Source organism: Glycine max, chromosome 2 (genome assembly GCF_000004515.6).
Source record: "Glycine max cultivar Williams 82 chromosome 2, Glycine_max_v4.0, whole genome shotgun sequence".
In the NCBI taxonomy this organism is placed as follows: Eukaryota; Viridiplantae; Streptophyta; class Magnoliopsida; order Fabales; family Fabaceae; genus Glycine; species Glycine max.
Window position 1 is genome coordinate 41,681,925 of NC_016089.4, and position 13,611 is coordinate 41,695,535.

Consider the following 13,611-nt stretch of genomic DNA (forward strand, 5'->3'; position numbering starts at 1 on the left):
TCTTTCTAGCGGTGGGTCTAGACGGCATGTCCTGTGGGTAGAGTTCCACATCAAGTAGAAATGGAAAAGTTGAACACCATATAAGTGAGGAGAAGACTCTTAAACTTAAACCTTAAGGTTTAGGGTTAAAGTGTATTGTCAAATTCCCTTATATGGTTGTTTATGACTCATCAGTATAAATTTTTCCGAATCCATGGATATAGAGATCCTTTGTATTGAAAGTCTTCTTAGCAAAATGGCTTCAACTTGAGGGGAGACTACCATGTGGAAGAAACTCTCACACTTGAGGGGAAAATTGTTGAAATACAATTGTGAGGTGAAGTCCTACATCGGGTAGGAATAATAAGGTTGAGCACCATATAAGTGAAGAAAAAACTTATAAGTATGAGCCTAAAGGTTTTGGGTTACATCTAATACTCTACCTACCACGCGCAATTAAAAAGTAATTTACATGTGTAAGGTTTATGTGTACCAAGTTTGATTTCTGGATCCTCTTCCTCTAGGGTCTTAAAAAAAATTGCACACCATGCATTTGCTAATCTTTTTTTATGCTTAATGCAGTTGCTAATCTAACCATTAAAACTAAAAATTTAATTTTAAATATTTATTTATTAGGTAAGAAGAGAAATTGGATGGACTGCAGTAAACAAAATCCGTTGGAAATGCACATGTTGTTTAAGGCTTTTACTTCTTGTACCTTCCTTTTTTCTTCCTGCACCTCCAAAAAACCCAAACACACAAAACTACCCCTCCATAGTCCACCCAACCACTTAGAACCACCGTGCCTCACTTCCACCCAACCACACAACATCACTGCTCCACATAAATACCACCACCCAACACCATCGTCAACAACTTTATGCAAGGAAGAAGGTATAGACGGAGCAAAAGACAGAGGAGTAAAATGTGCCTCCATTTTGGAATCGCGAATCTGCAACATACTATTTTTTTTTATCCTTTCAAAATAATTTTTCCAAAAGGTTACTAACATGCTTTCATAATAGTCTTTCGAAAAGGATACAAACATTATTTCAAAACAACCTTTTCGAAAGGATACTAATATGCTTCATGCTTCCAAAACAACCTTTCTAAAAGGTTACTACCAGACTTTCTAAACAACCTTTTTGGAAGGATATTAACATGCTTCTAGAACAACATTTTTATTTGACTTAAATATGTTTTTAGTCCTTCAAATTCAAGTCATTTTGTTTTGGGTCCCCCAAAATTTGAAGTTATTTTTTTAGTCCCTAGAATTCAAATGATGCTTATTTTAGTCCCTATGCAATTTAAACCAAACAAAGAATAAGAGATTCACAATTTGGTTACAACTTTTAGAGAATTTGATTTTCTATTTTCTATTTTAAAGTATAAATATTTGGCAATTAAACACCACTAGAATAATGTCAATTAAAATTAAAAACTCATTAACTGCATTAAAAATTGTTTTAGTTTTTTTTTTATTGACTTGATTTTGACATTTTTAAACTATCAAAAATTATATTTTAAAATTTAAAATAGAAAATCAGTTTTTGATGGTCAAAAGTCACTACAAAATTACGATTCTCTTATTCTCCGTTTGGCTCGCATTGTAGAGATGAACTAAAAAGAGCATTATCAAAATTATAATGACTAAAAAAATAACTTTAAATTTGAATGACTAAAAAGATGAGACAAATTAGAGAGATATTTAAGTCATAATATTGATTTTTATTCTTGTTTTATTAAATTATTAATAAAAATTAGCAATATTTTATTAAATTAATAATCAAACCAATACTTGTACTATATAAAATAAACTGTTTTATTCATAATATTGGTTTATTTGTAAAAGTATCGATAATTATACCATGAATGAATAAACAGTTTATAGAGTATAGAGTTATTTTTATTTTTCTAATATCACTTGAGCTGCACCCGTACGTTTTATTTTTATCCTTGTAGTTTTTACTTTTTACATTTCAATTTCACAGTTTTTGTTTCACAAAGTCCTAATTTTACTTGTCTCACACAAAACTATTAGGGCCCGCCGCACGCTGCGGCAGCCACACCTAGGCTGTTTTGTTGCCGGTGAGTGAGTTCCTTGATTCTGCTTTCCTCGTTTCTTTGCTATGTTTCACTGGGTCTTCCTTCTCTTCTCTGTCTTGTTCCGTTTCTTGCTTCTAATGCTCTTTGTTTCAATCTCTTGTGTTCTTTATCATCCAATACTTCTAGTGTGACTGATTAGGACCAAAGTTGACTTCATTTTGTGCTCCTTTTCTTTCCTTTTTAGACTTAAATCTTATAAGCATATTTAATTTCAATCTTATGTGTCTTCCAAGAAGTATTACCAAAAAAATAAACCTTTGATTTGTTGTGCATGACTCATTTTATGGGGAGGACAAAGTTGGAGAGTGTAAGGGCCACTTGTTGTTGGCTCATATTTTTGCTTGTAAATTTCTCAAATCCAAAGTGATTTCAGATTCTATTTTAAGTATGTATTTTTTGCCATCCTAGCTAAAGAAGGTTTAATTTATAACTTCACCGTGCCTTGATATGACTTTTACCAAATCTGTGAACAGGGAAATCAACTTAGCTTCGTTGTCTTGTGATTAACTAACTTGCTTTGGATATATTGTTCTCTTTCACAACATTTTTAGGTCCTCCTGTAATTAAGCGTTAGGAAGCTATTGTCAACAATTGTGAATGTTCCTGGTTATTATGGATTGATCTTGTAACCACGATTAATTTGTTTTCTATGACATTTCGGTCTATAAAGTATATAATTTAAATTAGAACTATCTATCAGACATTAAACACCGTAAGATATATATCACTTAGAATTTCACTCGTCGATTTGGGCCAAGGGAATTTAGTTCATTCTTGACCCATAAAATTGGTAATATATACGATCAAATTATTTATTTATTACAAATCTTGAATTGTGTTTTATTTCTTCTTATTTTCTACTGCTTACTTTTTTTGGATTATGTAGCTTCGATCAACTTACCTCGTGGATTAATATATTTATTTCTCAGGGGCTTTAGCCCCTTACTGCCACTAAAATATCAAAACATTGGGAACATATAAAATAGCAGGGAAGGATGATATAAACACAAATATGAAAGAAGGCATGGGAGGCGAGAGCATTCGACGTTACAAGAGGTACAAGTCCCATTTTGTCCTTTTTTTATACAAAAACATGAAACTCTCTCTAGGACATCATAATCAGATATCTTCATTAATAAGCATGGCTTGCAGTGACAGGTACTTAAAAAAAACTGTCCCAGATGCACTGGAAGGATGTCTGATGTTGGTTTTGTTTTTTACCATATCGAATGCTTTATGCCAAGGCCATTGCACGTCAATATAAGGCCCTTGTAACGGTTGAGATAATCCTACATCAAAAAAATGTCAGAAAGAATCACTTATGTAAATTAAACATTCTTTCAAAACACAAATCCTGTCTGAGGAAGACAAATATTGCTTACAATTATATTGTAATCATATTCGTAACGCATCCCATTTATGTCATATTCCCTCCTTTTGACTGGATCACTCAAAACTGTCCAATAAAGCCAAAGAGGTGTTAGGTTATAATAACTTGACGGAACTCATACAGTCCCATCTACTTGGTTAAGGGAAAATAATTAAGGTAGGCAGATAATAGAGAAGTGTAGTAGATAATCAGCAGAATTTTAAGATCTCATTACATTTAAATAGGATTTCCAACAGTACCCATCAGAGGGGTACTATACCACAATAGTAATGTCATATTTATTGAACTGCTAATCTAATCCCTATCATTAGCTACTGTCTCAACCATAATCTTATCTTCTCAGGCATCAATGGATCATCTTCGTTATTGGTCACATGCCTATTATTAGACTATAAGCATTGGGCAGGTTGGTAGGGAAACAAATGTGTAAGAAGTGGTAAAGCTCCCATATCCCTACAACTTAAAAATTCCAGCACTTGTGTTAACAATTCTTAATTTCTTATTCAATTTGACAGTCATCCCTGATATCAAACATTTAACAAGCCAAAAAATAGCACACCCATCATAGAAAATTTTAAAAGGGTGGCTCAATTCAAGAGGCTCCCACCAAATGGAGTTTGGGAAGGGTAAATATAAGCAGCCTTGAACCCACAAGTGGATTTCTAGGATTTGAATCCATGACATCCAGGTCACAAGGCAGCAGCCTTATAATTGTGCCGAGGTTCATCCTCACATCATATAAAAACTAACTACATTAAATCTGGACATGGTAAGTTGGTAACAATCAAGAGGGAACCTTTCCTGTTATTTTTTTATCTTTTGCAAGGAGCAGGACTAGGGAGGATACATTATTTCAAGCTTAGAACACAGAGAGAACAAACTCAGTACAATGAACTATCCAAGTTGTAAGCAAGTTTACATATGTCCTAGAAGGCAAGAGATTATAACAGAGCAAGAATTATTATTTAACCAAAGGATGCAAAATGGGGAAATAAGAAACAGGATAAAACAATAATGTAAAAACTGAAGTGTTCAAAAGCAATTAATTGACAGCAAAAGCAATAAGACTGAGGTGCTTGTTGTCCTAAAGGGAAAGGGCAGTTCTAATGAAATAAAGTAAGAAACTAAGTTGACTGACCCTTTTTCCCCTTAACAATAACAGCAACAAAACTTTGTTCCATAGGTGGGTGGGCTAGGCTACACAAGGGGTGTAATGACAGTTAACTATTTGTAAACTATTTGAGGAAATGCTTGACCAATCTCAATCGTTTACTTACCAATAAAACTAGAGATTTAAATTTGACTTGTTTAAACAAATGAGCCAAGCTAGACTAGCATTTTTTCTTTTGCATGTTAAGCTTGAGCTTCTAGTGCCCGGTTTGACTCATCTACCCCTCTAGCCACAAGGATCATCAAGTAAAGTCATTGTGTTATGACAAAAATAAAGTTTTCACAAAGACCATTTAGATTAAAGTCAAACCACCATACACAAGATTTAGTCATGTATTCCTCAATAGGTAAACTCCAACCTTCTATTGAATACACTCATTCATTTATAATCTTTTCTTTTCTTGAACAACTACTCATCCACCACAATGCTTATGCTTGTGGTGGCACTTCAGAACCACAAGCAATCACTATTCTTATGCTTGTTCAAATAAATTTTAGCACATGTACGCTTGCTCAAGTTTATTTCATCCTTTGGATTTCTTAAATCTCAGAAGAAGAAAAAGTCAACACATAGATTATTAGTTTATCACACACACAGTCTACCACTATGCCAAACAGTTGATTATTTGATTCCCATATTGTACACAAGCATCCCATTCACGCAGCAATTCCATCGCAACACATTAAAATTACATTCACATCAGTCTGACACACGAATTTAACAAAACAGAATCAGTTTCCAAGTCATCAAATAAGGGTTATACGATCTTATTCCTACCGAATCCATTAGAACATTTAGAACCTGACCCAATTTTAGGAGTGGTGCATTTTTTGCTTGAGCAATACATACATACATACATTTTGACAAATAAATTACCCAAGACTACCAAAGGAGTCTAGTTCACTTGGTTGAGCAGTGTGTGTGAGTGTTATAAACCACTTAGCACTGTTTTTTTATTCCTACAGATAAAAAAATAAAATTGCCCGCAACTAATTTATTGTAAACATTATTCACAATAATTATGCTGGAGAAAATGCAAAATTCAAATAGAATTTATTTAAAATGATGTTACTACTTACTACATAAGCACGAGGAAAGAAAGAAAAGTAAGTAACAAATGGAAAACATCCGTAATCACAAAGCTTGTCTAAAACCACAAAAAATAACAAACAGAAGCAACCCTAACCCCAACCCTAAAAGGAGATAGATAGATATGTGTGCACGTACCCTGATAAGCTTCGTTTATGTCTTGGAATCGCGAGGTAGCAGAGTTCTGGTCTTTGTGCTTGTCCGGGTGCCACTTCTGCGTCGTGCACAACGAGACCCACATAGATGGATTAGGCCCAATCGAAAAGCCCAACAAAAAAAAATGCTTACAACACAACACAACGCACCAGCGCGAGGCGAATGTAATTGGAGCGAATAGCGTCATCCGTGGCGTCGTAATCCACTTCCAGTATCTTGTAATAATCCTGCCCCCAACACAAAACGCAGTTATTACACAAACAAACAGTCCCTAATTTTGAGAAGTTTGAAAAAGGACCTTGGGCCTGGAGAGGGCGGAGAAGAAATCGAATTTGAGGTGGGAATCGGGTTGGGGTAGGTCGTGTTTGGGGATGGTGTCTTGGTAATCGTCCCATTCCCACATCATGTTGTGTTTGAGTTTGTGAGTGAGAGGAACGAAAGAAATTGAATTGAGTAAAGTGCTTCTTTTCTTTGTCTCTCTGTGTCTCGGCGTGCTGCGTACGACTCGTTTATGCCGCACTTAACATTCTCCCCACGAAAATTCTAGATATGGAATTACTCACCATTTCAATTTTATTTTTTATTTTTTGAGTTTCTTTTATGAATATTTCAAATTTATTAGAAATTATCATTTTTAATGGGTTCTGCTTTTAGATTAAGAGATAATAATTGAATGTGAAGTAAAATTCACTAAAATTATGACTTTTAATGAATTTCAAAATAAATGATCAATTTAGTCCTTTTAAAATCAATTTTACTGTCATTTGATCTCAGAAATTAAGATAAACTAAAATAAATCCTAAAAAAATTTAGTGTTTCGTTTGAGTTCCTAAAAATAATTTTTTTTCTCATTTGATCTCTAATCTTGGGGCTTAAGTAATAATAACAGTATAAGTTTAAAGATGAAAATGAGAGAAAATGAATAATTTTAGATGCCTGAATGAAATTCTAAAGAAAATTAGTAATTTATTTTTAGTTTTTCTTAGTTTTAAAGACTAAAATAAGAGCAAAATACAAATGTAAGGATTAAATTGGTCCTTTACACTAAATTTTAAGTATTCATATAAAGATTTAAAAAGAGAATGATCATTAGCATTCATCTTTGTTAAAAATATAAAATAGTATAACATTTTATGAGTTTCGTTCTGCAATAAATTTTATTGGTTTTAAATATATCTTTAGTCTCTCAATTTAAATTTAAGATTTATCTTTTTAATTTTGTAAGTTGAAAAAAATGTTTTAGTTTTTCTTCAATGACTTTTGCTAAGGAAAAACAATGCACTCATATTGTAAACTATACTGATGATAATAATGATGCAAAGTTATATTGAGTTGTCTTATTCTCTTGGTTAATAAAAACTAATATTTTAACAAAAATTAATATTTATTAATAAAAAAATATTATGTTGTCATATATATAAGCAAGTTTTAATCTAAAGCAAAGTCTCTAATAACACTAGACTAAAGAACTAAAATAGGATTATTGTTTTTTAATTTAAAGAACTAAAATCATATGTAAATCTTTATCATTATAGTTTGTAATAAATTGAATTAATTATAAAAAAATATGATAGAAGAGTATGTTATAATTACTTTTTTTAGATATTTTTTTTCGTTTAAACTACATATATTTCTTATAAAATATAATTTTATTCAAGTTAAAATTATTATAAACGATGAAAAAATTTATCGATATTTAACGTAATTTGAAAACTTGAACTAGAGACCTCTATCTCATTTCTTCTGGATATTTATTATATTATAATGGCATGATTGGTGTGAACAAAATATATCATTTTCTTTCCAAAAACATATCTCTTATCGTGCAAGCGAATGTGTAACGATACGATTCACAATTTCACGACAAAAATCGTAAGGTTCTAGCGTATAGATGTGACTTACGATATTATTATATATACAGGCACACATATGATTTGCAAAAAAACAACCAATTACGACATGTTCGGTTGATTGACTTGATTCGGTGATTTTTTTATCTTGGTTTATTTCGAATAAATTACAATTGAATGGTGCAAGTGGTGTTTGGTTGGCTCAAGTTGGGGATACGTTGACTCACGTCACTTCTATGCTGGTTGGGTTTTTTTATAATAAAAAAGAGAATATAGTTATATCATTCATTTATGATTAATGAAAAAATGCAGAAAGAAATATAATTAAAAACATAAAAGCTTACATAAAATTTTAAAATCCTTACTAAGTTATGAGCTAAACAATTAATTTCTCTTTTTACAAAAGACAAAATTTGTATTTTTGATCCTCCAGTTTATCTTCGATTTCGGATTTAGTCCCAAAGTAATTTAATTCATGAATTGGGTTATCCTATTTTATAAAATCGTGCAATATTGGTCCTCTAGGCCACGATTAGACGTTGACCGATAGCCTATGATGTTGACTGTCACGTGTCACATTCTTATTGGATGATGATTGTCATGCGTCATGTTCTGATTGGATGTCAACTCCATGAAAAATAAAATGGATTGTTGTTTTGTTTTTTATTGACCAATCAGAACATGACGTGTGACAGTCATCATCCAATAAGAACGTGACACGTGACAATCAACATTATTTGCTAATGGTTAACGTCCAATTATGGTCCGGAGACTAACATTGCACGATTTTATAAAATAGGAGGACCCAATTCGTGAATTAAATTACTGGGGGACCAAATTCGAAACTAGAGATAAACTAGGAGACCAAAAATACAATTTTTCCTCTACAAAACTCACCCTTAAGATTAAAAAATTAAAAAAAGTTGCTCATATGTTGAGGATAGCATGAAAGTCTGTAGAGCCTTTGTTGTAATTGATAACATTACCAGCGACTCTCTTGCAATCAAGCTCAAAGATAACATTGTGGATGCTAAGCTTCTATGTTCAGTTGATGGCTTCACTACTAAAATAAACGCTTTTTATGACGCGGTTTCAAAGTCGGTCGCAACACGACCGTCATTGTATTAGGGGCGGTGGCATTTTGGTAAATATTTTACATATTCAACGACGTTTTCGTTTGGCACCATTTTCGTATGCTAGACAGGGGCATTTTTGTAATTATCAGAAAATTGACTAAGATGGTGTATCCTAAACACCATTGTTGAAATCACTAAATACAAAGACGGGTTTGAATTTGCACCGTCGTGAACCATATGTTATAAAAGTTGTCTCGCGCTAGCTTCCTCGCTTGTTCTTTGTGAGTTTCTGATTGAACGAAAACTTTCCGCGCTAGCTTCCTCGCGAGGTTTTGCAGCACCTTGACACCTTCACACCAAAACTTCCCGCGCTACCTTCTTCGTGAGTGAGTTTCTGAGTGACCTTTATGAGCTTCTGAGAACCCAAAGGTAACATCAGCCTCGTTACACGAAGAGTTGGGTGTGGTGGTTTGAGATATTGTATTTTTGTTGCACTAATATTGTCCAATTTTGACTTTTCAGGAACTTCTAACTTCAGAAACTTCCTCCCTCAGTTCATAGGCTGGGTTAGGACCCTAGCTGGTTGTGTTTTGCGACAAGAAGATTTATCGCTTTCCAGGTTCGTGTCTTTAATGCCTAACGTTTTTTGTTTAATGAGATATAGGGTTTATTACTTGAATTCATGTTTATATTTTGATTTCGTTGATTTGTCTTTTTCATTTTCATTTATGTTTGGAAGTACATATTACCTTTTAAGTGGTGATTTTTAACTTTAATGAATTTGTATTGTATTCTTTGATGGAATCTCCTTAATCATTATTTATGCAAACCTATCTTTGTTGAATGTGTGTCTAAGAAGTGAAATTGGCAGGACTTGAAATTCCTAGGTTTTTTCTCCTTTGTTCTTTTTGACAGTAGCATACATATTCCACAATTGTGGTTTCTCTGTATTTGGGATGATTTTCTTCTGATAATAAATCTTTTATAGGTCCATAGAGTTTCGGTGATGATTTAAAACCTACAATGAAAAAGCATGCAATAGATAATATTCTTGGACCTATGAGATTTGCCAGCACTCTCTATGTTCTACGCTCTTGAATCTGTCATTTGTTATCAGCTGCAGTTCAAGAAAGAAAAAAAATAATTAGCCAGATTCACTAAATTCATTTTACATATCATAGGAACTGATAAATTAGTCTAATGTAGTATCAGGTTTTCTGCAAAGTTGTAATATTGTTTAATAATATCAATTTAAAAATATGATGCTCTTAATAGTCTATTGAACCTATAGGATGAAATACATATTAAGCATCAAGAGCCATACTTTTCATGCAAAGTGGAGACACAATTTATAGCCTACTATGCTACTAGTAGGTTAAATCTTATTCAGGAATCATGATGCAAACCCCCAAAATAATGATTGGTTTAATAGTAATGATTTAATTAACAAAAACCATGGTAATTTTTTTTTCTTCTTTTTCTTTTTCATTTCTTTCTCTTTTCACCAAAACAAGGTTTAGAAGGAAAATCCTCACTATAGAATCCTGAATGGCCAGTTCACAACTCTATTCGGAGTCATTTCTTTCTTACCGCTCATAATCTCTAAACTATTTTGCTTTTTCAAAAAGGAAGAATGTACCAGCCATTACTTTAGGTCGTCACGTGAAAATAAAAGAATAAAATACGGTCGATAAATTCTTTTACAAATAAAGTTGCTAATGCTTTCTTTTCAAATAACAAGATCGATCATAAATGCATTCATCATTTAAAGCTGTTCAAAATATGGGAGTTTTACAAAATATATAGTGTCATCCAGAGCAAAGGTGTCCATAGTGGTGGCTTCAGCCACATGTATACAATTATCAAATTCTTATACATCAGGTCTACCCATACAAAAACAAAAGAGTAAACCTAACAGTCAATCCTAGATACACCCACCCTCAAAAATATATAAAACTAATCCATGGAACTGTCCACTATGTTGAAGAGCCTCCGCTGATCGCCATCTCCCCCGGGCCACTATCCTCCATAGAGTCTACCTCAGATGCCGACATGACTTCCTCGGGAGAATCCACCTCAAGAAGTGGATCCTCATCACCCTCTAGAAAGTCAAGGGCATCCATGGCAGGCTCAAGAGGTAGCTCCTCCAGATCCTCCTCGGGGTCTTCCTCGGATGACGTCACCTCGATCACTTGGACTGGCTCCACTAGACGATATGGTGTAGGCGTGGGTAGTATCCACTCCACCGTGTGCTGAAGCGTTCGTGTAGGTTCATCTGGATGCACCAAAGAAGTAGCCGTGAATCGAATGGTGCCCCGAAATCGGCACCTCGTATTGCCTTCGAGGGTCTCCCAAGCTCCTTCTAGGCACTCCATCTCTACTCGATCACGGATTAGCTGCGCCGCCATCACAATCTACAAGGAAGAAAAGAAAGGGATAGACTCTTTCACAAGAATCTAACTGTGCCGCCGCACAATACGTTTCATAACCACTACATGCAATTAAAGGAGTGTCTTAAGGCTTTTCATCTCTGGTAATCGATTACACAGCCTTGGTAATCGATTACCAGAGGCTAAACTTGACTTACACAGCCTCAGGACATGAAATATGCAAAAATGCACTGTGTAATCGATTACACATACCTGGTAATCGATTACCAGTGACCCATCCCTCTGTGTAATCGATTACACAGGCTGGTAATCGATTACCAGAGGGCTCCACAATGTTCCAGTCCCCTTTCTAAGCCTGGTAATCGATTACACTCCCTTGGTAATCGATTACCAGAAGCCCTCATGGCTTCCTGACCTCGTTTTCAAGCTTGGTAATCGATTACACCCCGTGGTAATCGATTACCAGAGACCATCTTAGCCTCCTGTCTTCAATTTTAAGCCTTGTAATCGATTACCCATCCTTGGTAATTGATTACCAGAGACCATATCTCACATATCAATCAAGTTTCACAGCTGGCTACCCACCACAAGCCTCCTTGCTTTGTGGTCTTTGTTCCTTTTATCTGTTGACTGCCAGGAGCTCGCCTGTTTAGGTACATCACAGGTTCTCACTGACCAACTATGCCCGGGTTGGGTCGGGATTGGTCAAGCTTGGTTTTGGACAATAGCACCCCACCTGACGTCCCCAAGGTCTCCTGACCCCCGCGACATATCTCCAGGTACCACTCTGTGGTCAACAATAAAAGCAGGAAGTTTCACCCTTCAACACTTCCTCATCTCAAGCTTGTAGGATTATGGGGTACCCATCACATGTGGTACTAGGTGGCGGTCGGGCGATGGTGCACAACAAGTTTTCCACATCCACAAAGCGCGCATAAACCCACCATCCCCTGTTACCCACCTCCAACTGAGCTCACGTACTCCCACGTAGCCCATATCCTCGTTTCTCTCAACACCGGGTCCCCATCAATCCTCCCAAGCTTCCACAACATCCAAGCAAAACAACATTCAAACAGCACAAGCTATCACAGCCAAGCAAAATAGAGCAAAGGCAGAAAACTCTGCCAAAACACCAACCAAATCACAACTTTTCTCACTTAAAGACCCCAGTAACAATTCCCTCGTTCTGGTTCATTAACCGTTGGATCGACTCGAAAATTTTACTGGAAGTCTTGAGTACATAAGCCTACATTATGACCGTTGGGATCTACTAGCAAACATCTAGAACTCATTCTGTACTACTCTTCCCACAGCCAACCACACACAAGCATTTTTCTGCACAAGCCAAAATCCTGCTGCACCTATTTTGACAGCAAAATTCTGCATAAGTGCAGATTTCGAAAATCACACTTTCCCTCATCCAATCTTGCCCAAATCAATTCCTACAAGTCCCAAATCATGTATCAATCATGTCTAAACCAAAGTCAAGCTTTAAAGCACAGCAACACAGAATCTAGGTGTCCAACACCCTTCCATTCAATGGGTTTTCAAGGTTTGAAAAGTGAAATTTAGAATGAGGTAAATTTGAAGCAAACTCTCACCTCACACCAGTCCATAACATCTATTTAGACTTGTTCAAATTGGATTTACACCTAAAATCTCACCGAATCAAAATTTGACTCTTCAACACCCAAATTTGCCCTAGAAATGGCTCTTTGTTCACTTTGGTCATTTGTTTTTCTCTCTAGCACAGTCCAAGCTTTCTCATAAGTCCTAAATGACATTTCAAGCTAGGATTAACTCACTTTAACCTCCATTTACCACAGAATTCAGACTTAACCTTCCAACTCTCAAAGCCTCACTCTTTTCCACTCATAACATCACATTCTCACTTTCTAACCCTAGGTTAACTCTACCATTCATCTCTAACAGTTTTCCATAAGCAATTTCAGCATATAAACATCACAAACATCATCACAAAAACCCTAAAACAGAATGGGTATGTCTAACTCATCCAAACATGGCAATTTCAACAAGCTTTCAACAAATGTCTTCACAAATAATCATCACACAGCAGAAACCTAGCAAGACTACCCATCATATCTCCCCAAACCCCATACCCACGAAAATTAAAGGAGAAAGAAGTCCACCCAAACCTGAATTTTCGAAGTCCCACTCGTAGCCACGCACTTCATGACCCCGAAAATGCCCTCCTTTCGCGATTTGGGGCAGAAATGATGGCCAAAGGTTGAAGCTTTGCTTGGAGCTTCAATGGAGAATGAAGAAGAAGAAAATGGCAACGTGAGGGAGAGAGAGAGTTGTCTGAAAAGTGTGGGGGCTGAGTGAAGAGAGAGAAAAGCTCTTTGGTTTTTAAATAAAAGGGTTTTCTCTTTTTCTATTATTT

The 13,611-nt window shown here is 35.2% G+C and overlaps 1 protein-coding gene across 2 annotated transcripts; it reads right to left on the minus strand.

The window, feature by feature from the left end:
- Positions 1-3,098: 3,098 nt before the first annotated feature.
- On the minus strand, positions 3,099-6,440 carry LOC100808904 (protein tumorous imaginal discs, mitochondrial-like). 2 transcript variants are annotated; one of them, XM_006574391.3, is made up of 5 exons: positions 6,190-6,440; positions 6,041-6,118; positions 5,874-5,949; positions 3,468-3,541; positions 3,099-3,374 (listed from the first exon to the last, which is right to left on the minus strand). In XM_006574391.3, exons 1-5 carry the CDS (start codon positions 6,295-6,297, stop codon positions 3,303-3,305), a joined length of 408 nt encoding a protein of 135 aa, XP_006574454.1. In that variant the 5' UTR covers positions 6,298-6,440; the 3' UTR covers positions 3,099-3,302. The 2 variants fall into 2 exon arrangements, with proteins under 2 accessions (XP_006574454.1, NP_001242691.1); NM_001255762.2 differs by having other exon boundaries at positions 3,130-3,374; positions 6,041-6,325.
- Positions 6,441-13,611: the final 7,171 nt, after the last annotated feature.

Coding starts and splice junctions, on each gene's coding strand:
- LOC100808904 (NM_001255762.2), bottom strand. CDS start 6,286: ATGGGACGATTACCAAGACACCATCCCCAAACACGACCTACCCCAACC. Junction 5,950..6,040: donor ATTACATTCGCCTCGCGCTG/GTGCGTTGTGTT, acceptor TGCACGACGCAG/AAGTGGCACCCGGACAAGCA. Junction 3,542..5,873: donor CATAAACGAAGCTTATCAGG/GTACGTGCACAC, acceptor TTTATTGGACAG/TTTTGAGTGATCCAGTCAAA.